This window comes from Diabrotica virgifera, chromosome 1, assembly GCF_917563875.1.
Source record: "Diabrotica virgifera virgifera chromosome 1, PGI_DIABVI_V3a".
NCBI classification, from domain to species: domain Eukaryota; kingdom Metazoa; phylum Arthropoda; class Insecta; order Coleoptera; family Chrysomelidae; genus Diabrotica; species Diabrotica virgifera.
The window spans coordinates 136,092,181-136,120,103 of NC_065443.1; the positions used below are offsets into that span (position 1 = coordinate 136,092,181).

General features: G+C 34.8%; 2 protein-coding genes across 2 annotated transcripts in view; one reads left to right on the forward strand and one right to left on the reverse strand.

The window, feature by feature from the left end:
* Window positions 1–3,129, reverse strand: part of LOC114349431 (rab3 GTPase-activating protein catalytic subunit) — a 382,835-nt gene extending 379,706 nt beyond the window's left edge. The window contains exons 1-2 of the mRNA XM_028299803.2: window positions 1,937–3,129; window positions 90–264 (exon numbers count right to left, since the gene is read on the reverse strand). Of these exons, the coding sequence (XP_028155604.2) occupies window positions 90–264; window positions 1,937–3,030 (1,269 nt within the window). The 5' untranslated portion in view covers window positions 3,031–3,129. The remainder of the gene's footprint in view (window positions 1–89; window positions 265–1,936) is intronic.
* A 6,442-nt stretch (window positions 3,130–9,571) lies between these two features.
* Window positions 9,572–27,848, forward strand: LOC114349434 (uncharacterized). Its single transcript, XM_028299808.2, has 6 exons — window positions 9,572–9,731; window positions 20,354–20,558; window positions 24,266–24,385; window positions 24,494–24,576; window positions 25,298–25,437; window positions 27,591–27,848. Exons 1-6 carry the CDS (start codon window positions 9,669–9,671, stop codon window positions 27,712–27,714), a joined length of 735 nt encoding a protein of 244 aa, XP_028155609.1. The 5' UTR covers window positions 9,572–9,668; the 3' UTR covers window positions 27,715–27,848.
* The last annotated feature ends 75 nt before the right edge of the window (window positions 27,849–27,923 follow it).

The window sequence follows — 27,923 nt, forward strand, 5'->3', positions numbered from 1 at the left end:
ATATACTTTTAATGGTCAAAATCTCTCTCAAACACTGAATGTAAGACAAAATCTTATTATTTGGGCATCCATTCAATATTTATACTTACTGGTGATGAAGAATCTTCAATTTCCTTTTCTTCTAGCCCATATGGAACAGTTGTGGATTCATCTGCATCAGGAAATAAGAAATATAATAATAGTACCAACACAGACTCACTGAGAGGTGGATTATTGGTCATTTTGTTCCGGGAAGTGGACACTCTAGAAGCCCTATTTAAAAGCCTAAAAACAGGAAAATTATTAGAGCCAGTAGTAATAATGTGTGTCATAAATTTGCGACCAATAAAAAATGTTTAAATTATTACATATTTCAGTTTTCCGAATTTCAAATAAAAATATGAAACCTGCTCATCTACTTAAATTACATAACATTCTAGTAGATCTAAAGCTCTATTTTTTTAAATATATTTAATAGAAAAACCACAAGTAAGCAGCTGAAAAACATTGACGGACACATTAATTCTGCTATACTACTATAGTCGGTTTGCTATTCACAGACGGAACTGTCTAGTATAGTACATTTAGTTACTTTGTTGCCAAGTTAGCTACATTTTGACACACTAGAAGTAGCTGGAAATTACTAGACGACCAAGCACATGTGCTCATAGCCAATGTTAAGAGTAAACAAACAAAGAAACAACAATAATATTAATATTATTAATACAAGAAACGGCATGGCTCACTAGGCAAGATCATTCGTCAAGAGATAGCTATCAAGCTGGGACTCCTCCAAATGGACCATCTACCATATTATCAATATATCCCTGAGAATATGCTTCAAAATGACAACTACGAGCTATACTGGGACCACACTGTAGGTACTCACAGATCAAACAGTGGCACATAATAGGCCAGATCTTGTACTAGTTAATAAATTAACTAGACAAAAAACACTAATTAATGTGGCGATACCTAACAGAAATAATCTACAGTAGAACTCCAATTATCCGGACTCCAATTATCCGGATCGCCAATTATCCGGATCAGATTGAGAAAAAGAAAAAATCAAGTTTGTAAAAAAATAATTCATTTTACTGTGATTTAGTATTGTGTGTCAATATTACGTAATGTAAACTTTGTCATTTACATATTGTTGTGTATACTGTATTGTTTTTCATAATAAATACCGTATATTATGTTCTCCATTGTGTTTTGCTGTAATTACGTTTCTTTCCCGGAAAAGGCCTTTTTCGAGAAAAATCCAATTATCCGGATTTTTGATTATCCGGATCGGGTCCGGTCCCAATTAATCCGGATAATTGGAGTTCTACTGTAGGTACTAAATTTACTGAAAAGATCTCCAAGTACAGAGATCTGGAAATTCAAATGCGAAGACAATGGAGAATGCAAAGTACCCAGATGATACCAATTATTATGTCTACTACTGGAGTCATTCCGAAGAACCTCCTCGAAAACATAAAAAGCTGGGTCTAAATTAACATCTTTATAAGACCCTGCAGAAAGCTGTACTACTCTTGATGCCCAGATGTGTAAGAAAATTTTTGGGAGATACTTTAGCATACCAAGTCACCTAGGGCTCGATAACATAGAAAGAGTCCCACCAGTGCTCAATCCTTTTGATACTGTAGGTACCTGGGATGAGTCAATTTTGCCCATAGAGGGAGTGTGAGTTGTAGGGCTATATCTGGTTAATACCTAATATATAAACACTAATAAACAGCGTGAATAGTACAATTATTTACTAAAATATTTTTGATTCCAATGAGAGAATTATGCAATGACAGGTTTATTTAAGCTGTTAATAGTGTGAGGTAGGAATAAGCTGTTTGAGTTGAGCGAACTGACTTTATTAAATGTCAATAATACAAAATTTGTTTAATGTCTCAATAGATTTAAACAGGTTTCACTATATTAATACAACAACAATATTTACCTCGATATAGTGGGTACAGCAGGTTCAGTTAACAAATCCAGTGGATTGCTATCAATACTAGGCAATGTAGCAAAATCTCCCAAAATATCAAAAATTAAAGATTGGTTACTAAGATTTTGGAAAAACTCTGTAAGCACATCAGCCAACAGACAAACTGGTTCAGTTGTAGTTTTGACCAGTAAAGACCATTTCATTGCAGCTTTTGGATCAAAATCTGTGTAATTTTCACTGTCAACTATCAAATGGTTTGGTACATGGTTCCAAGTAGTATGTAGCACAAGAGAATTAATGGGTTCAACAGTCACTCCAAACGGCAAAACAAGAACTTTCAAATCGTGAGCTTCAGAAAGTAAGTCTTGCTTCCAAACATGAAGGCCAAAATCTGATAAAGTATATGACTGCTGTACAGAAACTAGAATATTTTCAATACCACAAGATGACATTATCTTAGTTTTAAATAAATCTAAAAGGCCTGTAAGGTAGCTGCAATGTGGTGGACCTTTTCGTAAATGCACCATTTCAAAATTTGTTCTCATTACTTCATTTTCGAAGACTCCTAAGTAGCATTTCTGCCATTTCTCTCTGATCTGAACGAAGATAGGCCGTGGATAACTTATGTTTCCTGATGATAATAAATTACTGGATACAATGTAAGCAGAACTAAGAAGTACTTTAATTTTACTTTCTGATGTGATTCCAGTGTTATTATTTGGTGACAGTACAATATATTCATTCAAACCATACCAGGAAGAGATACAAGAATGATCTTCAATGTTACACTCATTGTACAATTCAAAATCATATAAGTTGTCTATAGGACTTTTATGTTTTTCGTTTTCATCATCACTGTCAGATGTATCAGGACACTCAGTTTGTTTACAATATAAAAATAAGCTAAAGTCAGTATCAGCAAACTGTATTTTTTCAGCTTTTATTTTCCATGTGTTTGCTACATCTGGAACACATTCAGTTTTAGTTTCATCAACTTTCCATTGGTTTATAATTTCCTCCATTCTCGCCATAAAAACCTCCCATTCTGAAGCTGTTGTGAAATCTTGATGGTAAAATTCGCTTTCGTCAATTTCTTCATTCATATTTCGAAAATATTGTATGGAAAATAGTTGTCAAAAGATATAAACAGGAACTTTTGAAAATGAAATCAAAACAGCTGATTTTATTTTTAAAATTTTGACAGTGACAATTAACTGTCATTCGTGGAAGGTGGAAGTTCCCTTTAGAGGTGAGCGCTGTAGGAGCTGTTAACTGTTATTTTTAATTTATTTTCAGAATGAATGTATCTACTTCTACTTGAAACTTTATACAAACACCATAGAAATAGAAATTGTAATATTTCGTTCTTCAGGGACCGTTGTATGCTACGGAATTAGCTAAACAGAATAATATGACCTTTAGATTAGCATTTCTGTATAGATTAAAAAAGTCTCATAAATACATATATTTCATGTAATAATAAACCTGCTTATAATGAAGGAGATAACTATTCCAACAAATGTTGAAAATCAAGCAGAATCATATCATTGTTTTTATAATTTTTAAGTTAATAGCATAAAATAGAAAAAAATTAAAAAATGTTTCTCTGCATTCTTGCGACATCTAAGGACAAAATGCTAAGCAGCTCTAGTTAGATTCTCTTGTAATAGAGGGAGCTAGGTTACATAATAATAATTTGTGTCTATACATCTAGATTATATTTTTGAATCATTAACGTCCCTTAGAAAATATATTAAAATTAATTTAAATATACATATGTAAGACAAAAAATTAAATAAAACAAGTATTTTTTATACAAGGGAACTGGTTTTATAAAATAATCCTAATTAGTTTACGCATACGCCGGAAGGTGGCATCACGCTAGAGAGAGAGAGACTGCCATTTTGAAAAATGAAAGAGCTCTATAAAATAGCCCCCGACACAATAGAGGGACATTTTTAGGCAGACAAAATAAGGGGCGAAAATTTTAAAATTACTGGCATTGATTGCCAGTACCTACTTGTACAGTAAAACTTTATTGAATATAAGAAGAAAAGATCTCACTATTTGTGATTTGTATCATGGAATAATTATTGTTCCTGTAATTCTTTTAAAGGAACTTTGAATTCTTCTAAGTGTTCATTTAATCCATTTTTCTCTTTCATGAATTTGTCGCATTTATATTCCAGACCGGACTGTGTAGTTTTTGCATTATCTCGAGTTATACCCTATTCCACGAACATACGCCTGTTTTGGATTACTTCGACAACGAATATTTTACTGTGCAAAATAAGAAGAACGAAAGTAAATTGCAAATTACATTGTTGCTTATTGGAATATTTATTAGCGCCATTTCCCAGCAAACAGACTTGAGCCCAGTTACGTGATGATTACGTTAAATTTACGGCAAATTTCAACGAATACGTAACTTGGTGATTTATGACGGGAAAATAACGTATTTCAGTGCCAAATCATTCACCTATATAGTGCTTCCTTTATACATGTTCGACATTAGAATAATATAAAATCATAATGACGAATATAGTAGGTACATGTTTTTTATAATAGGTGTGAATGTCGGTTACATCGCAAAGGTAGACACGTTTATTTCACGTAATAATCACGAAACAGAAATAACTTCTTTTGGTTAAATTTTGAGAAATATTTTGGAAACAAATTTTTACAACGGTGTTGGTAAAATACGTGTCGCTTGATTTTACCCACTGTATTTTATGGACGTCGAAAAATTAGATGTATTTCACGTAAAAGTAATGTAAATAATACCAATATTTAAACAAAAATATTTCGCTTTTAAAATCATTTAGCATAACTATTTCAATCCAACCTTGATTTGATGCTATTTTTGCTATTTTTTCTTCAAAAATATCACAAGAGCTAAAATAATGTTTAGTCTAATTTTCAAATCGCGCGCGGTGATACGTTTCGATAGGATTTTTTTTAATAATATTCTGGTATTGAAATGGATTTTTAGTAAGACCAATTAGTTTAATAGTAGAAGAAGTTTAAAAACAAAAAGAAAATATGTAGTACTAATTTAAAGTAAGTAGAATAGTTTAACTGTAATTTAAAAATAATCGAATTTTATAATCGATGATCATAACCTCTAATATCAGCTTCTTTCTTACATTTCTCACAACAAAAAGTGAAACGTGGCAGAGCTTTCTTTCCCTCGAATCATTTTAGGCGAGTTTATTTATAATAATGTCTTTCGTATTAACATTTACCTCACTGCTCGAGGGTTGAAGTGTCGATGGTGTAATTAGAAAAAAACAAGAAAGTGTCCTGTTCGAAATAAAAAGTGACCTGTGTTGTGTTGGTATATTTTTTAATGTGTCTTTAGGTCGGTACCATTTTTGGTGCATCATCCCAGGCAACCAAGTGACGTCATATAACGTTAAGGAAACGTCAGTTTTTGGTTGAATATAACACGTCTTTGAACATTACGTCATATAGACGTCTTTTGTAGGTGATTTTAAATACGTAAGATTAATGACGTTAAAATTACGTTTAAAAAACGTTTTAATTTCAGACAGCCTAAGTCTGACGTCGCAAAATTGGGAGGAGCTTGCTTGTTTGTATTGACTCCAAACAATTTCGTTTGGGTATAGATATCGCTAAATGTTCATAAGAAATTTTTCATTTATTGTTTACGTGGTTTGTGCCTTATGTGATAAAATAAGGCTTTTCATTTAGATATTTAGTTGAAGAAACGTGTAAATTAAGCGATTTTTATGTGTTTTTGCTCAGTGAGTTAGTTTAATGCAGTAATTCTTCTTGACAACTATTTGAGGTTATGTTTATTTGTTTTTAATTAAGCGTTAAATGAAGATATTAAGACAGCGTTAAATTAAGATATTAGTATGCTGGATAACTTGTTAATAAATTATTTATTAGTTTCATATATATGTTGTTTCAGTTTTGACACAGTAAGTAGGTATATATAACTAGTGAAAATTCTAAAATGTGAGGGCTGGTACAATCATGCAGAATTAATGATGTTTCTAGCCTAGCGCACAAGCGATCTTAAACAAGTGGTAGTACTTATATCTTCGACACATGGCACGTAGGCCTATGTTATGTACCTATTTTTTATACTATTTTGAAACATCTGAAAGAGGTCACTTTTTGAAAGTATTAAAGACGTGATTTTACCGACGTGAAAAAAACGTAGATACGATTACGTTTTAAAATCGTCACAATTATGACGTCAAATCGATGAGACAAATACACGTGACTTTCAACGTCAGTACTACGTCATAGAAACACGTCAATTGGTCATTTTTATGACGTGTTATCTACGTTATAAAAACGTCGTTTGGTTGCCTGGGATCTTGTATAATAATAATTATACAAGACAAATGTTTTAAAGTCTCTAAATTCTACTAAATAAATACATTGTTAATACTTTATATGCTTGTTTTATTTATATTATATGAGGATAATAATTACGTGATTCATAAAGTTAATTAAGGTCGAATTATTTACGTGAACCGAGGACAAGTTCACGTGAAAACTAATATATACGTTCCCTAAAATATACGTTAATCAACACGTATTTGCAATGTGAATTTCAAGAAATATTTTACTTCTATTTAAGGTAAATAACACGTCTATTGTAGACGAGTTATTCACGTAATTTAAAGACGTATTTTCAATGTGACATTCCAACCAATTTTTCACGTGAAATTCACGTAAGCTATTTACGTATATTGGTGACAAATGTACCCAAAATTCACGTTATTAACACGTCGGTCTGTTTGCTGGGTTACTTTCGTACTTCTTATGTTGCACAGTAAAATATTCTTTGTCGAAGTAATCCAAAACAGGCCTATGTTCGTGGAATGGCCCATAGCTTACACTCGTCTTGCACAATTAAGATTTGTTGCCTTTACTTTTCTATTTCATATTTATCTACTAATGTCTAATCGCTACTTTCTCCTTCAAATGAGAAAATTTGGATTTCAACAGTAGGATCTGTTGTGTTAATGAAACTCAAAAGCATGTATATGCATTTATTGTACATAGCTTGTAGCTGTAGTAGCTTTAACATACCATGACCATGTGCAATCTGCCAGCCATAATCTAAAAAACTCCTAACCTAAAAACCCCTCTGTCATCTTTCTAACCTCATGGCCTCTACCAACCAATCAAGCTAGGAAGTAACGTATGGGGTGTTGCCTAATGTAGGAATACCTTACACAACAGGATCTATCTTTTTCCTTCCTCTAGTCAATTGTGGGAATTCGATTTCTAGTAGGACTTTTTGACGAGATTCTAGATGCCCATCTAGTTGAGCTTCTGACCTCATTCTTTTGTTCTTATTTCCTTGACTGAGGTAGACTTCTGCAATTATTTTGCAAATGTACTATTCTTTCAAACAGCATATATGTTTTTATTTTGACATTTTTGTTAAATATTTTGCAGTATGCTCAACGTTTGGGATAAAATGGGTCGTTGGTAGATATGTGGGAGTGTTTTGTGATGTTATAATCCTAAAGCATCCTGCAGCCTCAGCCTGTAGTCCATCTTTAAATATTTGAATGCCAATTTTTTTTAATATCGGCTTCAAATTTCTGCAGGCTATCATTGTTTTTGATATCGAACTCTCAGCTAACTTTGGAAACCTGCTGGCCATATCTTGTCTCTTAAGCTTGAACGAGAGAGGTATAACTGAATCAATTTTGGGAAGTAGGTAATTGCAAGACTGTTGTTGCCTCTCGTTAAAGCGGCACTACCAAAGCTGCCATTTCTTTCTCAGTCCAGTCTAGCTGCAGCTTCGAATTGAAAACGATAACATACTGTTATCGTTTCATTCAAACATGTTATTTGACTATATTCTAATTCTAATAATTATGCCTGTTTCAACTATGGAAGATGATGAGGGATGAGGCTGTCCAGATTCGACACTAGTTACCTACCTAAGCAATATTAGATACGGAAGCTTGGATACCAATTTTTTTTTTCAAACTCTACCACCTAACAAGCTATTTGTTCTTCCTAAATTAGACGTTAAATAATTTTGTTTCAACTGAAACGTCTTTTAAATAATGGTGTCTTTGTTATTCTAATTTGTCTAAAGCAAAAAGGTTAGTTATGTCAAAGTTAGAATGCTTCCAATTGATTGGAGGTTGTCCGAGATATGATTGAAGAAATCTTTATAATGACACCGAAGTCCAGGTACTAGTCTGTTGCAATCCGCATTTACTGGTGCGGAGCGAAAACCATCCCTTGCTACTTTTATACAACTGGAAGTTGTAAGAGAGGGCTCAGTTGCCGTTGCCGGTACCAACATGTAGTCCCGAAAAGGTTCCAGGAGGAAACATCTCTTAATGAGGGGGCAATGTTACGCTACTGAACTCCATACGTAAACAACCGTACAACTAGCTGCTTTTTAGAATAGACGAGAATCCAAATAAATGATGTTAATGACATGAAGGTAATTACCTGTTCAAGAGCCAACACGATGTCTGTATTCTAGTAAATTCAAGATAAGACCAGCTACCGGGAAATTTTTTGGTTTGTAGAATCAGTCTGATTAATAAACGGGTATTAATTGTATGCTTTTAAGATGCGTAGTTTATAAATCGTATCGAAAATTCCGATAAGCGCGTATTATTGTCGAGAAATAAACTTTGTATTATATAAATGTTTTAGGGTAAATAGTGTTTAGTATAAATAATTTAAAAGTAAGTGTAAATAGATTAAAATAAAAACTAAATAAATTAAGTGTTAAAATCATTGCAGTATTCTAGATTTTTAATAATTCTTCTCTTTTGTCAAGAAACTTTTTCTATATGGACTAATATTACGGAAATGTAACGATATCTATTTTGACTTTCGTCATTTGCATAGCACGGTAAAAAAATATTACATGCAACATATGCCTAAAGTGTCTTTTACTCATAGCAAAGAATACCCCACCCAACTGGGGTTGGGTATTCTTTGCTCATAACTTTGCCGCATTCTCTTGACAGTGCGTGCTGTCAACTCGTGTTCGTGAAAAAAACCCAACGAACTGTCAATAGGGCTTTTCATTCAGTCATTTGTTTCGAGCTTCTGTCATATGTCGTATAATCCGTGTATATTAATATTGTACACAGATTATACAACTTATGACAGAAGCTCGAAACAAATGACAATCGATGAAAAGCCCTATACTGACGGTATTGACAGTTCATTGAAAAAACCGCTTCATTCACATAGACTTATATATTATCCTAGACATTGTGTCATTCAGAGCGAAGTGACGGCACCATTTTTTTTATTTGGCTCAGTGCTGTTTCACTCTTACGCATAGTAAAGCTGCGAAAGTAGTCCTCCCCCTTTTTCCGTGTCTATACTCACACTGAATGTCATCTTAGTTTCTTGATACAATGTGCTAGAAAGAGATAGCACCAAACTAGTCCAAGAGATCTTGTCGTTGGGAAGCGCGGAGGGTAGGCTCAGCTCACTCTATGTTAACATATCTCTATGTTCATTCATTTGTTGGCTAAATTTCTATATTAAAGTCAACAATAATAAATCTTATTTAAAAAGTCTGCCAAACAAAAGGTGTACCAAAATGTTACGCTTTATTACCTAGATCCAGTATATGAGCGCAACTAATGCCCCTAATTAAATTAACAAATTATGTATGCATAAAATCGATTAAAAAGCCCATCGGCCTAAAGGCATAAAATATAAGTTGTTCTCGTCTGGCAAAATTGACGAGGTGTAAAAAATGGCTTTAAATAGTTTTAATGTTCGTATTGTTTTGCTGCTTGTGATTGGGAGTTGGGTTCAGGTGAGCAAAATTAGTTTGCATGATTATTAGGTATGCTTTTTCGCTTGAATATGAAACAGTTAATAGGATAGATGGTTAAGAAATATAGGATGAGTTTATAAATTACTATTTGTATGTTTTCCATAACTTTTTCCATATACATAAATCTAAAATTATGAGTTGAAGTATATTTACGTTTTCAAATTCAATCAATTTAAAACCAATTTTTATTTTATATTATTTTTACTTACTTGATGTGTTAAAAATATCTACTTCTAACAATTTTAAAGCTAATCTTTTTCTCACCAAAGGCATAAATTCCACAAGAAATTAAAAAAATTTAATTTTTTTTTTATTAATAAACTACAATCTTCCTTGAGGCACTTACCAGAGGAAATTTATGTTGCAAAATTTTTCAGAAACAGTAGCGATCAACAGGTAGCGAAAACGCTTTCCAAGATTGCGGCTGTAATTTTGAATATTTTTTCGAGATATTTGGCACAAGTATTCGTAATATAATAAAGAATGGCGGTACAGAGCCCAATTTGAAAAATATGTTAATATGTGGAAATTTCTCTGTAATTAAATACAATATTAAAAAAACGAGCTTGTACCGCCATTAAGAAGAACAAAAAACTACACTTTCTTCAAATAAACTTTTTTATCCGATGCCTAGATTTTGTGTCATTTTGGAACTACTAAAATTTTTTATTTCATTAGTAGTTCCAAAATGACACAAAATCTAGGCGTCGGATAAAAAAGTTTATTTAAAGAAAGTGTATTTTTTTGTTCTTCTTAATGGCGGTACAGGCTCGTTTTTTTAATATTGTATTTAATTACAGAGTAATTTCCACATATTAATATATTTTTCGAATTGGACTCTGTACCGCCATTCTTTATTATATTACGACTAGTTAGGCCGTACTAAATCCATAAAATAGTATAATTTTATAATGTACTATACTCTAATACTAATATACTATACTATAATACGGCACTTATGATTAGAAGTTTTTAACCAGAAATGATTTGCTAAGACACATCGAATAATATATCGCTTATGCTATTTCAGTGAATTCAAAACGGTACTTCCATTTACTACTCAAAAACCTTATTTTGGAGGTCAAAATTCTCACGTTTTCCGTACAAACTCGCACCTCTTAACAAATACAAAGGTACGCCACTGACAAGAGTCGTAATCGGTAAAAACAAATCGCAAAAAATTCAAAAAGCTCAAGTGAGCTCAAGCTCACCACAAACCTTATATTAATCTCCCATGCATATACAAAACTCGCACCCCTTAAAAATACGCAACTACGCCACTGACAGGGTCGAAATCGGCAAAATCGAATCGCAAAAAATCCATAAAGATTAAGTCCAAAATTGCAAACCTCATTTTGCCCTCCCATGCGTATCCAAAACTCGCAGCCCTTAAAAAATACGAAAGTACGCCACTGACAGTCGAAAATCCGCAAAAACAAATCGCAAAAAATTCAAAAAGCTCAAACCTGAAAATACGCCACTGACAGGGTCGAAATCGGCAAAATCAAATCGCAAAAAATTCATAAAGATTAAGTCTAAAAGGGCAAACCTCATATTGCCCTCCCACGCGTATCCATAACACGCACCCCTTAAAAAATCCGAAACCACGCCACTGTCAGGATTAAAATCGACACAAAAAATTCACATAAAGTTCAAAAAGCCTAAGGCCAAAAGTACCAACCTCATATTGCCATCCCCACACCTATCCAAAACTCGCACCCCTTAAAAAATACGAAAGTACGCCCATGAAAGGGCTAAAATCGGCATAAAAAATTCTCAAAAAATTTTAAAAGCCTAAGTCGAGAAGCACCGACCTCACATTGCTACTTACACACCTATACAAAACCCGCGCTCCTTAAAAAATTCGAAACGACGTCACTGACAGGGTTAAAACGGTCACGAGAAATTCGCAAAACATTGAAAAAGTTTAAGTCCAAAAGCACAAATCTCATATTACCATCCCCATATATATTCAAAACTACGCACCCCTTAAAAAAACGATAGTACGCCCATAACATGGCTAAAATCGGCACAAAAAATTTTCGAATAATTTTAAAAGCCTAAGTCCAGAAGCACAAACCTCATATTGCTACTTACACATCTATACAAAACTCGCACCCCTTAAAAATCCGAAACGACGCCACTGACAGGGTTAAACCGGGCACGAAAAATTCGCAAAAAATCAAAAATCTTTTCCACAAGCACAAACACCATTTTTTATTTTGTTTTTAATCTCACGTCTATGCAAAACTCGCACCTATAAAAAATCCGTAACTACGCCACTGACAGAGAAAAAATTTTAAAAAAATTCAAAAAGCTTAAGTTTAGAAGCACATACCTCATTTTGCTACTTACAAACCTATACAAAAGTAGCTCTCCTAAAAAAATCCGAAACGACGCCACTGATAGAGTTTAAACCGGCACGAAAAATTCGCAAAAAATTCAAAAAGCTTGTCCGAAAGCACAAATCTCATTTTGTGTTTTTTTTTTCTAAATTTCACGCCTATGTGAAATTCCCACCTCTAAAAAACCACAACCACGCCACTGACCGAGTTAAAATCGACACGAAACATTCGCAAAAAATTCAATCACCTTAAGTCCAAAAGCACCAATCTCATTTTGCGGTTTTTTTGAAAATATCGCCATTTCCCCCCTTTCTTCTCCCCATGGATGCGCCACTGATTGAAACTTGTTTTTTCGAATCCGCTCTGTCAAACCATTTACAATAATAAAAAATTAAGCAAAATCGAAGCCATAGGGGCGGAGCTATGTCATTTTTTTTATTTATATTTTAAATTTTTTTTGATATTTCCCACCAAAAATTGAAGATTTTAAAAAACGTATATTTTTCGTCTCATCGATGCGCAAATTTCAATACCTCGCGCAATTCGATACGTTTCGCCTTAAGGGCGCTACTGGGACGTGAAGTCAAAAAGTTGACACCACTTTGGTAGCCACCCCCACCCTTACTGCAGGGGTTGGAAAAAAATAGAAGTTTTCGTAAGTATGGAACCTGTGAAATCTTTGGGCTTTGGTGGAAATCTTACAAAAGTTTCAAAACTCTGGGCACACGAGGGACGACATCGTCATTTTTGGCCATTTCATCAAAATTTCCCCTTTACGAATTTTTTGTGCCGCCCCTGTTCGATCTAGCGGCACCAGTCGAAAATCACATTTACTCCTAACGCTTAGCGTCAAAACGCGCTAAAATTATATCAAATACGACCAACCCACCTCCACCGCGTTATTCGCGTTCGACCAACCCGCTCCTCACCCCTATGAAAAACTCGCTCCCCTTAAAAAAAGAAAGTACGCCCCTGGGAGGGATAACCTCTGCACAACAAAATCTAAAAAAATTTAGAAAGCTTAAGTACAAACGCACAAACCTCCCCGGTCAAAAGCACCCGATTCACGTCCATCAATTTTTTTTCAATTTTTTTCTGCAACCCGCAAGTTTGCAAACTTTTTGCGACGCCCCTGGTCGAGCTAGCGCACCCCGGACAAAAGTGACACTTATTCCTAACCCTCGGCTTTAAAACCCAATGAAATTTTTTCGCCTTCGGCAATCGCTCCCCACACCCCTAATCAAAACTCGTACCCCTTAAAAAATCCGAAAGCACGCCCCTGACCGATTCGAAATCCCCACCAAAAATCATCAAAGAATTCAAAAAGCTTAACTTGAAAAGCACAAATCTCCCCAAATCGTACTTCCAGAGCTACAAAATCGCCCCAATTTGAATTAGTATATACTATACTCCAATATACTATACGATACCATACTACGGCACTTTTGTTTAAAACTTTTTAACCAGAAATGATTTTTTAAGTCACGTCGAATAATATATCGCTTATACTATTTTAGTGAGTTTAAAACAGTACTTCTATTTACTACTCGAAAACCTTATTTTTGAGATCAAAATTCTCACGTTTTCAGTAAAAACTCGTACCTTTAAACAAATACGAAAGTACGCCACTGACACAGTCGAAATCGGCAAAAACAAATCGCAAAAAATTCAAAAAACTTCAACCTCATATTGCCCTCCCACGCCTATACCAAACTCGCTCCCCTTAAAAATACGAAAATACGCCACTGACAGGGTCGAGATCAGCAAAATTAAACCGCAAAAATTCATAAAGATTAAGTCCAAAAGTGCAAACCTCATATTGCCCTCCCAGGCGTATCCATAACTCGCACCCCTTAAAAAATCCGATACCACGCCACTGTCAAGGTTAAAATCGACACAAAAAATTCGCAAAAAATTCAAAAAGCCTAAGCCCACAAGTACAAACCTCATATTACCATCCCACACCTATTCAAAACTCGCACCCCTTGAAAAATACGAAAGTACGCCAATGAAAGGGCTAAAATCGGCATAAAAAATTCTCAAAAATTTTTAAAAGCCTAAGTCCAGAAGCACCGACCTCATATTGCCACTTACACGCCTATACAAAACCCGCGCCCCTTAAAAAATCTGAAACGACGTCACTGGCAGGGTTAAAACGGGCACGAAAAATTCGCAAAAAAATTGAAAAAGTTTAAGTCCAAAAGCACAAACCTCATATTAGCATCCCCATATCTATTCAAAACCCCGCACCCCTTAAAAAAACGAAAGTACGCCCATGACATGGCTAAAATCGGCACAAAAAATTCTCGAAGAATTTTAAAAGCCTAAGTCCAGAAGCACAAACCTCATATTGCTACTTACACACCAATACAAAACTCGCACCCCTTAAAAAATCCGAAACGACGCCACTGACAGGGTTAAACCGGGCACGAAAAATTCGCAAAAAAATCAAAAAGCTTTTCCACAAGCACAAATACCATTTTTTATTTTGTTTTAATCTCAATCCTATGCAAAACTCGCACCCCTAAAAAAATCCGTAACCACGCCACTGACAGAGTTAAAATTGACATGAAAAATTCTCAAAAAATTCAAAAAGCTTAAGTTCAGGAGCACATACCTCATATTGCTACTAACACACCTAAACAAAAGAAGCTCCCCTAAAAAAATCCGAAACGACGCCACTGACAGGGTTTTAACGAGCACGAAAAATTCGCAAAAAATTCAAAAAGCTTGTCCAAAAGCACAAATCTCATTTTGTGATTTTTTTTCTAAATTTCACGCCTATGCAAAATTCGCACCCCTAAAAAATCCGCAACCACGCCACTGACCGAGTTAAAATCGACACGAAAAATTCGCAAAAAATTCAATTTGCTTAAGTCCAAAAGCACCAATCTCATTTTGCATTTTTGTTGAAAATATCGCCATTTCCCCGCCTTCTTTCTCCCCATGGATGCGCCACTGATTGAAACTTGATTTTTCGAATCCACCACATCAAACCATTTACAACAATAAAAGTTTGGCCAAAATCGAAGCCATAGGAGCGGAGCTATGTCATTTTTTCTGTTTTTTTTTATTTTTTTTAATTTCCAATTTTTTTTGACATTTCCTGTCAAAAATCGAAAATTTCGAAGAACACACGTTTTTCGCCTCGTTGATGGGCAAATTTTGATGCCTCGCGCGACTCAATGCGTTTTGCCATAAGGGCGCTACTGGGGCGTGAAGTCAAAAAAATGACCCCCCTTTGGTAGCCACCCCCACCCTTACCGTAGGGGTGGGAAAAAAAATAGAAGTTTTCGTAAGTATGGGAACTGTGAAATATTTGGGTTATGGTGGAAATCTTACAAAAGCTTGAAAACTCTGGGCACACGAGGGACGACATCGTGATTTTTGGCCATTTCATCAAAATTTCCCTTTTACGAATTTTTTGTGCCGCCACTGTTCGATCTAGCGGCACCAGTCGAAAATCACATTTATTCCTAACGCTTAGCGTCAAAACGCACTAAAATTATATCACATACGACCAACCCACCCCGCACCCCTATAAAAAACTCGCTCCCCTTAGAAAAAAAGAAAGTACGCCTCTGGGAGGGATAAACATTCCACCAAAAAATCGCAAAAAATTTAGAAAGCTTAAGTACAAACACACAAACCTCCCCGGTCCAAAACACCCGATTTACGTCCATCTGAATTTTTTTTTCAACTTTTTTACCCTTTTTTTCTCCAACCCGCAAGTTTGATAATTTTGTGTGACACCCCTGTTCGAGCTAGCGTCACCGGGTCAAAAGTGACACTTATTCCCAACCCTTGGCTTTAAGACCCAATCAAATTTTTTCGCCTTAGACAATCTCACCCCCAACCCCTAATCAAAACTCGTACCCCTTAAAAAATCCGAAAGCACGCCCCTGACCGAATCCAAATCCCCACCAAAAATCATCGAAAAATTCAAAAAGCTTAACCCAAAGAGCACAAATCTCCCCACCTCGTACTTCCGGAGCTACAAAAACGCCCACTTGTGAATTATGTATATAGACTAGTTAGGCCGTACTAAATCCATAGAATACTATTATTTTATACTAATACCATACTCTAATATACTATACTATACTATACTACGGCACTTTTATTTAGAACTTTTAACCAGAAATTATTTTCTAAGTCACGCCGAATAATATATCGCTTATACTATTTTAGTGAATTTAAATCGGTACTTCTATTTACTACTCAAAAACCTTATTTTTGAGGTCAAAATTCTCTCGTTTTCCGTACAAACTCGTACCTTTAAACAAATACGAAAGTACGCCACTGACAGATTCGAAATCGGCAAAAACAAATCGCAAAAAATTCAAAAAGCTCAAACCTCATATTGCCCTCCCACGCCTATATCAATCTCGCACCCCTTAAAAATACGAAAATACGCCATTGACAGGGCCGAAATCGGCAAAATCAAATCGCAAAAAATTCATAAATATTAAGTCCAAAAGTGCAAACCTCATATTGCCCTCCCACGCATAGCCATAACTCGCACCCCTAAAAAAATCCGAAACCACGCCATTGTCAGGGTTAAAATTGACACAAAAAATTCGCAAAAAATTCAAAAAGGCCAAGGCCAAACGTACAAACCTCATATTGCCTCCCCACACCTATTCAAAACTCCCACCCCTTAAAAAATATGAAAGTACGCCCATGAAAGGGCTAAAATCGTCATAAAAAATTCTCAAAAAATTTTAAAAGCCTAAGTCCAGAAGCACCGACCTCATATTGCTACTTACACACCTATACAAAACTCTCACCCCTTAAAAAATCCGAAATGACGCCACTGACAGGGTTAAACCGGGCACGAAAAATTCGCAAAAAAATCAAAAAGCTTTTGCACAAGCACAAACACCATTTTTTATTTTGTTTTTAATGTCACGCCTATGCAATACCCGCACCCCTAAAAAAAATCCGTAACCACGCCACTGACAGAGTTAAAATTGACATGAAAAATTCTCAAAAAATTCAAAAAGCTTAAATTCAGAAGCACATACCTCATATTGCTACTTACACATCTATACAAAACTCGCACCCCTTAAAAATCCGAAACGACGCCACTGACCGGGTTAATCCAGGCACGAAAAATTCGCAAAAAAATCAAAAAGCTTTTCCACAAGCACAAATACCATTTTTATTTTGTTTTTAATCTCACGCCTATGCAAAACTTGCACCCCTAAAAAAATCCGTAACCACGCCACTGACAGAGTTAAAATTGACATGAAAAATTCTCAAAAAATTCAAAAAGCTTAAATTCAGAAGCACATACCTCATATTGCTACTTACACACCTATACAAAAGTAGCTCCCCTAAAAAAATCCGAAACGACGCCACTGTGAGGGTTTAAACCGGCACGAAAAATTCGCAAAAAAATCAAAAAACTTGTCCAAAAGCAGAAATCTCATTTTGTGATTTTTTTTCTAAATTTTACGCCTATGCGAAATTCACACCCCTAAAAAATCCGCAACCACGCCACTGACCGAGTTAAAATCGACACGAAAAATTCGCAAAAAATTCAATTACCTTAAGTCCAAAAGCACCAACCTCATTTTGCGGTTTTGTTGAAAATATCGCCATTTTAACCCCCTTTTTCTCCCCATGGATGCGCCACTGATTGAAACTTGGTTTTTCGAATCAGCCACATCAAGCCATTTACAACACTAAAAGTTTGGCTAAAATCGAAGCCATAGGGGCAGAGCTATGTCATTTTTTCTGTTTTTTTTTATTTTTTTTATTTTTATTTTTTTTTGACATTTCCCACCAAAAATTGAAAATTTTAAAAAACGTATATTTTTCGTCTCGTCGATGCTCAAATTTTGATGCCTCGCGCGATTCGATACGTTTCGCCGTAAGGGCGCTACAGGGACGTGAAGTCAAAAAGTTGACCCCATTTTGGTAGGCCCCCCCACCCTTAACTTAGGGGTTGGAAAAAAAAGAGAAGCTTTCGTAAGTATGGGAACTGTGAAATATTTGGGACGTGGCGGGAATTTTACTAAAATTTGAAAACTGTGGCTACACGAGGGACGACACCGTCATTTTTGGCCATTTCATCAAAATTTCCCCTTTGCGAATTTTTTGTGCCGCCCCTGTTCAATCTAGCCGCTCCAGTCTAAAATCACACTTATTCCTAATGCTTAGCGTCAAAACGCGCTAAAATTTTATCGTGTTAGACCACCCCACTCCCCAGCCCTATAAAAAACTCGCTCCCCTTAAAAAAAAGAAAAGTACGCTCCTGAGAGGGATAACCATTCCACTAAAAAATTGCAAAAAATTAAGAATGGTTAAGTCCAAAAGCACAACATTCTTCTTTTAAAAGCACCCGATTTACGTCCATCCGAATTTTTTTTTCAACTTTTTTACCCTTTTTTTCTTCAACCCGCAAGTTCGCGATTTTTTTGTGACGCCCCTGTTCGAGCTAGCCTGTCTAGGTCAAAAGTGACACTTATTACTAACCCTTGGCTTTAAAACCCGATGAAATTTTTTCGCCTTAGACAATCTCACCCCCAACCCCTAAGCAAAACTCGTACCCCTTAAAAAATCCGAAAGCACGCCTCTGGCGGAATCGAAATCCCCACCAAAAATCATCGAAAAATTCAAAAAGCTTAACCCAAAAAGCACAAATCCCTCCACTTCGTACTTCCGGAGCTACAAAAACGTCCCAATTTGAATTAGTATATAGAATACGTGTGCCCAATATCTCGAAAAAATATTCAAAATTATAGCCGTAATCTTGGAACGCGTTTTGGCTACCTGTTGATCGCTACTGTATCACCTTAAGGAACAGGATAAAAAGTTAGATTTTTTATAACGGCGCGACTGCTCCCGGGTTAAAAAAATGTTTTCTTTTTTTTTATTTAAGTCACATCAACATATCGCTACCTTGGAAGGAGACCGTCATAATATCAAAATATGGCAATTTTCAGAAGTGGTCATTTAAAAATCGATGAATTTTAAAAATGCCATAAAACTTCACTCAAAACTTCTTAATCCTCTTTTAGGTTAGGCCATGACATTTTTGAGTTGTAAGTAATGTTTGGGAATGGGAATTATTCACTTTTATATTAAGGTCTTAGCGCGAAAGAAAACAAAAAAGAAGAAAAAAAAATTAATATCAATTAGTGGTTTAGTATAAGTATTTAGTAATAGTGTTTTATTAGTATGTATTTTTAATGTAATGTATGTAATATATGTTTGTGATTATTAAAATATAATGTATATCAGTTAAAATTAGGAAATTGTGTCTATGAAAATAAAAAAAAAATTTGAGCTGGCCAATTGGTTCAAACCAAGGTCATAAATCTAAACACACACATATTAAAATTGTTTTACTTATTTTTTTTTTAGAAATGTGAAATGTATATTTGTCATGAAAATGACAAATTTTGTTTTTTAAAAATACTGTCATTCTGCATTAAATTTTCGTTAAAAAATACTTGTCTTCGTTTGAAAATTCTTTCTTTAATTTTACATAATAAATCCTCTTCATTGTTTTTTTGGCAGGAGTCAACTTTAGCACGAGTCTACCTCTAAATCCGTATAGGTTATAGTTATAGAAATATCTCTTTAGGCTTTAGGAGCTCTTTTTATAATCTAATTCCAACTGTCAAAGGTTGATATAATTTGTAAATAGTAAGGGTGAAAATTCAGAAATTTCTAATAATTTTCTAAAATACTGATATAACTCAAAAAAATATAACTAATTTTAAACGTATCTCCAATTTCGTTACAAGGCCATAACTCAAAATAATACATTATTCTTCATAGATAGTAATATATTAGGTTTTTAAGAAAGGATGACATATCTTAAAATAGTACATTATTCTTTAAATAATTTATTATAATACTACCTATTAAATACTGATGTAACTAAAAAACATGCAGTGTTCTACAAAAGAGGTGCGTCCACTTAGCATGATACCTGGGAAGCAACTGAGTTATGACCAGTTATGACAATATTGTGAAATGAAAATGGCGAACTAACTTTTGGAATGACCGCAATGACACTTCTGCCATCTGACGGCCATGTAATAAACTAACTTTATGACGTTATTACATAAAAAATATAGAATATGTGGAATCTGTTTATTAACATAGTAAATTTTATATGTTCTTTGAGATACGACGGTATTCTTCCAATGTAGGTAGCGGTAGCGATATGTGATTATTAGTGCCGATAGGTATTACAAACATTTTTTTACATCTTCGGGTGTCTTTCATTTGTTTTAGGGATCGGAATATAAAATAACAGATCAAGTATACTTCGATGTTCAAGTTGAAGATGAATTCCTAGGAAGAATAGTTTTGGGACTATTCGGCGAAATAGCTCCAAAAACATGTAAAAATTTCAAGGAACTAATCCAACATGGAATTAATGGGAAAACGTACGTTGGCACTAAATTCCATACGGCTCTAAGAAAAGTAATGATCCAAGGTAAACTAATTCAACAAAATTGATCGTAAACACACATATAGTTTATCATAATATCTCGATTTACTACGATAAAAGACTCACATAAATTTGTTCATTTATTTTTGAGTCTTCACTAGTCCATCTGGTTTGAGGTGTGCCTCTATTTCTCTTATTTGCTCTTGCCCTCCATTCAACAATTTTCTTCGTCCAACGTTTGTCTTCAATCCTTCCTATGTATCCTGCCAAATTCCATTTTAACACAGCAATCTTTCGCATTAGGGGATAAAGAGGTAGAATGCGAAAACATGGAGTTGATTCCAGTTTACTCCACTTAGCCTCTTCTACTCAAATCCGACTCTCACCTTTACGTTTGTGTCCCCTGTTAACCGAGCAACTCAATCTGAAGATCCGATATCCAACCCCGGTTGGAAAGTTGGGTCGGGAACTGACGAGAGCGGGTGAAATGGCCCTCCGAAAAGGGGGTTTGGCGTTGGGTTAACTACCCAACCCCGTAAAAATCCATAGTTACGAACTCTAAAGTTAAAGATGCCGGACGGAAATCTCAACGACGACCTATGCAACGAAATAAGGACAATGATCTTAAAGTATTTACCTGGAACGTTCGCACACTCAACGAACCTGGAAACATCCGCAATCTATGCGACATATTAGCACAATATAACGCCGATATTACTGCGATACAAGAAGTACGATGGACAGGTCATGGCATAATCTAAAAAACAAACTACAACATATACTATAGCTGCCTGCCATAGAACTAGACATGAATGTGGGACAGCCTTTATAGTCAATAATAAAGTCAAGCATTTGGTTATAGATTTTAAGCCGATTAATCCACGAATGAGCTGCTTAAGGATCAGGGGCAAGTTTTTTAATATTAGTCTTATTAATGTACATGCCCAACAGTGAACAAGAAAGACGATGAAAAAGACGAATTCTATGATGAATTAGAAAGAGCATATGACAGTTGTCCCAGAAGTGACATTAAAATAGTAATCGGTGTCAGAACGCAACAATTGGAAGGGAAGAAATATATCTACCGCACATCGGTAAATATAGTCTCCATAATAATACCAATTCTAATGGACACCGAGCAGTCACCTTCGCAGCCGCAAAGAACATGATCGTAGGAAGCACATGTTTTCTACACAAAAAAATACATATGGAAACTTGGACCTCGCCCGATGGATTAACGAACAACCAAATTGATTATGTGATCATAGATGCTAGACACTTGTCAAACTTGATGGATGTCCGGACCTATCGAGGCGCCAATATTGATTCAAATCACTTTCTAGTTGGCACAAGAATTCGAGCTAGAATTTCAAACGCGAAGAAGGAGAGAAGTACCAAAACAACGCGCCTTAATATTGAACTCCTCAAAAATCCGCAAACGGTAGAAAGGTTTCAAAACTATATCAAAACTAACTGCATAATTAATGAGAATCTAACAATCAGCGAACAATGGGAAATGTGTAAAAGTAATAATAAAGACGCAGCAAATAATATTCTAGGACCAGAAAAACCACCATCACGCAATGATTGGTTCGATTCTGAGTGTGAGGACATTATAAGGAGAAAGAACGATGCATATAAACAGATGCAGCAAAGAAGAACCCGAGAAAACAACAAAAATATAAAGAGCTTAGAAGAGAAGAGAAGTGCATTCATAGAAGAAAAAAGAGAATTTATGAAAATAGAATACTGAAAGAACTTATTAAATTAGAAAATTAGAAATTAAAACAGGAAAATCAAACAAGAAAATTCTATAAAACTCTGAATAATGCAAGAAAGGAATTCAAACCAAGGCTAAGACTATGTAAGGGGCACATACTCAATACAAAAGATGAAATATTGAAAAGGTGGGTGGAACACTATTAAGAACTATTTACTATCGAAGTAGAAGATCCAAATCAATCAAACCCAAGAGCAACCAACAATACACCGAGCCTCCATCAATTCAAGAAGTACGGGATGCAATAAAACACCTAAAAAATAATAAATCTCCAGAAAGTGATGGTATATCCGCGGAACTTATTAAATATGGAGGCGCTACTCTGACTAATCAAATATATAAAATAATACTGAGAGCCTGAAATGAGGAACAAATCCCAGAAGAGTGGTGTATTGGAATCGTTTGCCCGCTACACAAAAACGGTGATCAATTAGAATGTAGAAACTAAAGGAGAATAACCCTCCTTAATACAGCTTACAAAATATTTTTGAGTATCTTATATGGTCGCCTAAGTGCACATTCAGAGGAGCTGCTTGGAGAATATCAAAGTGGTTTTAGGCCTGGTCGATCAACAACAGACCAGATCTTTGTGCTAAGGCAAATACTGGAAAAAACCAATGAATTCAATATCGACACATACCATCTGTTCGTAGATTTTAAATCGGCCTATGGTAGTGTCCTAAGAAATAAATTGTATGAAGCCATGGATGAATTCCACATCCCTGATAAACTGATAATATTGGTTAAGGCTACAATGCGTAAAGTCGTTTGCAAAGTCGAAATACAGGGCGAACAATCACAGGCGTTTGAAACAAATGTTGGTCTGCGACAGTGAGATGTGCTGGCGTGTCTCCTCTTCAACATAGCTCTGGAAAGGCGGTCAGAGATGCACGAATAGACAACAGAGGAAATATTTTTAATAAATCATCCCAAATTTTGGCATATGCAGATGACGTGGACCTAGTTGCCCGCACAACACGCAAACTAGAAGAAATGTATACCACCTTCTCAACCGCCTCAAAAAATATGGGCCTGAAAGTAAACGAGGAGAAAACTAAGATGTTGGCATCAATACCCAACAATAGAGCCAGAAACATCGGTCACCAATTCACTGTTGATAACTCTACCTTTGAAGTGGTGGACAAATTCACAAACTTAGGCTCCCTGATCACCAAGGAGAACGTCATGACGGCAGAAATCAAGCGAGCTATTTTCGACTGAGTAGACATATGAGAAGCAGAAACTTAAGCCAAAAAACAAAAATAACCATACACAAAACCCTTATACAACCAGTGTTGACATATGGATCGGAGACATGGACCATCTCCAAGGCAGATGAAAACCTTCTGCTTATATTTGAACGAAGGATTCTGAGAGGAATATTCGGTGGCATCTGTGAAAATGGTATTTGGAGGAGGAGGTACAACTACGATGTATACCACAGATATAAACATATATTTGGTGGTAAAGACGTAGTTCACGTAGTATCTCTTATAAGAATAGGAAGACTAAGATGGACAGGACATCTAGCAAGATCACAGCATAACAACCCTCCTAGAAGAATTCTTATGTCACAACCTGTGGGAAGTAGAAATAGGGGTAGGCCAAAACTTAGATGGAAGGATGGTGTAGATGAGGATAGGAGAAAAATAGGCGCAGCAAACTGGCAACGATTGGCCATGGATAGGACTGACTGGCGTAATAGACTTGGGAAGGTCGAGGCTCTTTCATAAGGCTGTAGCACTATTGATGATTAATCTTTCGGATTACATCTATTATTTTTGATCGTCTTCTCATTCCTTCTTAAAAATAAATATGTGCCTTTAAACTTTTAATTGTATATTTCCTACATAAATAGTTGATTGCCATCAAAAGATTTTCAGTGCTTCTGTTACTGTGGGTGTTTAGTCCTGTTTTTACACATTTTCTCAAATGCGTCCATGAATATATCTGCTCAAAAGTTATGTTTCAGGTGGTGATATTGTGAACAACGATGGTACTGGCTCAGTGAGTATTTATGGTGAATATTTTGATGACGAAAACTTTCTAATAAAACATGAATCTGCTGGTTTGCTGGCTATGGCCAACGTAGGTAGGTATTCTTTTTTGTAAATTAATTTTAGTCAAAGTAGAATATATCATTGAGGTATTTGAAATGATAGTAATTGATATTATAAAACAGGTTGGGTTACTATTACAGGTCCCGATACAAATGGTTGCCAGTTTTTAATAACCACAATGGCTTGTCCTTGGTTGGATGGAAAAAATGTTATTTTTGGAAAGGTACCTAAAAAACTGTATAGAGTATTTATAAATTCAACTATTTTTCAGCACAGTAGTTTGCAGCAGAAAACTTTACTTTATTATTCTCTTAATATCTTATTCAAGTAAAAGTTTATTACTAGATACCTACTTACATTTGACTTTATCCCTATATCCCTACTCTTTATCCTATCTTTTCTAATTAAAGTTTTTGATTTATACACTCATTAACCTATGTTTATGTTTTTGGTTTTCTAAATACCTATACTAATATTAATTCACTTCACAGTCATGTCCTGCCTAAACTTCTCCACAAAGACTTCTTTGGTCTTCTTCTCCTACTCTTTCCACGAACTTACAATTAAAAAATTGTCTTTATTGACTGATTACAGTTTGGATATTTAACATGGCCTAAATCATCTTAGCATATGCTCTCTCATTTTGGCATCAACTCGTAGCACACCTAGTAGTCCTAATATGTCCATTCTTTTTTATTATCTCTGTCCTGTCATCCATCTAAGCATTCTTAGGCAGATGTAATTCTACCTTCACATAAAATTTATCATTCTCTTCTTTATCTGTTCTAATCTTTGTTGTTATTCTCCCATACATGTCACTCACAATCTTCACATGGTCAATGAGTACTTCTTTCTTATTTAATTGTCCAACACGGTTACTATACTATGTTTATGAGAGAATTAAAAAAAATGCAGACGTATTATTCTTTTGTGCTATATTTTAGGTTCTTAAAGGAGCTGGAGTTGTCCACAAAATTGAACATATGAAGACGAATATTTATGATCAACTTGTTAACCATATTTTTATATCCAATGCCGGGATCATCGACACTACTCCGTTCTACGAAAAAGCCAAGAACTATGAGTAAGTTTATATTTTCTCCAAGAAATTAACACACTTCTTTAAAAATGGGTCATTTTTGATTTCTCGAATTTCCTAAACCTGTTGTTCGATTTAAATGATTTTTTTAACATGTTATAGCCTTATTCTTTAGCAATATTGCTGTAATAATATTGTTGCTAGATAGGTAAAATTTCAATATATACCGACCGAGTGTACCAATCAAACTGTGATTTTTTCTCAAAGTTCGCATCACCCGGTAGAATATTCTAGCATTTATAAAATACTGAAATTAAAACCCAACTATGGCCTTCTGTTTTCTTAACATTCTGTTTTTTGAATCATTCGCTTATGTTGGATAATAAAAAAGTTAAGTACTTTAACAACTAGCCTTGTTTTTCATTAATACAGGGTGTTTTTAAATAAGTGTGACAAACTTTAATAAGGGGTAATTCGGCACGAAAAGGTAATGACAGTTTGCTTTATAAACGTATGTCTGCTAATGCTTCGTTTCCGATATAGGTGATGTTGAATTTTTTCTTACAAACTGACGATTTATTTATTGCTCTAAAACCTGTTAAGATATGCAAACTAAATTTGCTGGGTTTTAAGGGGTAGTTATTGCGCATTTTTTGATACCATTAGGAATTGAATATTCACCATGGGAGTGCTTACGAGTAATATGACCCTTATGTGCGCCAATGGAGAACATAAAATTCTTAACCCTCGTAAGGCGGTGCTTAGATTCTTACGTAAACAACGGTGCGGGGTGCATTTGCACCCCATCTGTATATCCATTTTTTTTATATGTGAACGTCGGGGAAATTAGTTTGAAACATACTTAAGGACGACTTATTTATTATTGTATGAAACATAATTTTACAAAAAAAAGTACTCATTTCTTCTTAAAAAAAATTATTATCGTTGCAAGACAAACACATGAAATTTTTCACAGAATGAGCAACACATAGTTTTTACCCACAATACAGTTATGCCGAGAATTTCGGTCTTTTTTCTCTGACATAAGTAACACCTACCTTGTCCCGTAGCTCTGTTAGCTCCAAGTGGAACATTTTTTTTAATGGCATTGACTTTCTGTCATTCAGCCAGTCACAACATGAGTATTAGTGTCATGTGTAGTGTGTATGTTGAGTAAGTGTCTTGTTACTTTGCAAAGTCGACGTCATTGTATTTGCAAAGAGACGCTAATTGTATCCGAACGTCTGCGGTCCCTCCGGTGCAAGTGGAACATAAGAAACGTCCAATTCACAATATGAAATTTTCATCATTTGCACCCTACAGTCATTTTTTCAAAATAGCACGTAAACGCAAAATGTTTTAAATGCTGTAATCAGTAAAATACGTTTAGAATTGAATTTAATACGAATAAAAAAATGGACAAAAATAAAAAAAATATAAAAAAAGATAGGTTAGAAAACCGAGATCTGGGGTGCACCTGCACCCCGCACCGCCTTACGAGGTTTAATTGAATCTCAAAAAATGCACAATAACTACTTCTTAAAACTCACCAAATTTCATTTGCGTATATCAACCAGTTTTCTAGCAATAAATAAATTGTCAGTTTGTAAGAAAAATTTTAACAACCCCCATATCGGAAACGAAACTACAGCAACTAAACGAAGCATTTGCGGACATACGTTTATAAAGCAAACTGTCATTATTTTTTTTTGCAGAATTACCCTTAAAGTTTGCCATACTTATTTAAAAACACCCTGTATTTATGAAAAACAAGGCTAGTTGTTAAAGTACCTAACTGTTTTATTATCCAACATAAGCGAATAAATCAAAAAACAGAATGTTAAGAAAACATGAGGCTATAGTTGGGTTTTCATTTTAGTATTTTATAAATGCTAAAATATTCCACAGGGTGACGCAAACTTTCAGAACAAGTTACAGTTTGATTGGTGCACACGATATACAATGACAATTTACCTGTCTAGCAGCAATATTATTACAGCGATATTGTTAAAGAATAAGGCAATAATATGTTAAAAAAATAACTTAAATCGGACAACAGGTTTAGGAAATTCGAGACATTAAAAATGACCAATTTTTAAGGTGGTACGTTAATCTCTTGGGAAAGTGTATTAAATATCTACAGTATGTGCCAAATTATATTGGCAATGATTTACTGAAACCTTAAACTATTGTTTTAGATTAACCTTCTGGGCTTGGATAAAAGCTGGGTGGTTCCCATTAAGCTTCTCGTTTGCGATATTAGGATTTTTCCAATTTATAATGGCACAGCTGAATAAATACGAATTAATGAAGTTAGCGTAAATCATTTTATCATTTAGAATTCAAATATTTATTTACATGCTGTATTTTTAGTTAATAATTAACATTTTTTATATTATATAAATTGCTTAAGTAAATATAAATCGTTTAAATATAAATATAACCAAAATACCAAATTTTGTGTAATATATTTGCTCTCTTGGGAGGGGAGGACTTCGAATGAAACACGGAGTGAACATCCCCTATTTTAT

Coding starts and splice junctions, on each gene's coding strand:
- LOC114349434 (XM_028299808.2), top strand. CDS start 9,669: ATGGCTTTAAATAGTTTTAATGTTCGTATTGTTTTGCTGCTTGTGATT. Junction 24,386..24,493: donor GCTGGCTATGGCCAACGTAG/GTAGGTATTCTT, acceptor TTACTATTACAG/GTCCCGATACAAATGGTTGC. Junction 25,438..27,590: donor GAAAAAGCCAAGAACTATGA/GTAAGTTTATAT, acceptor CTATTGTTTTAG/ATTAACCTTCTGGGCTTGGA.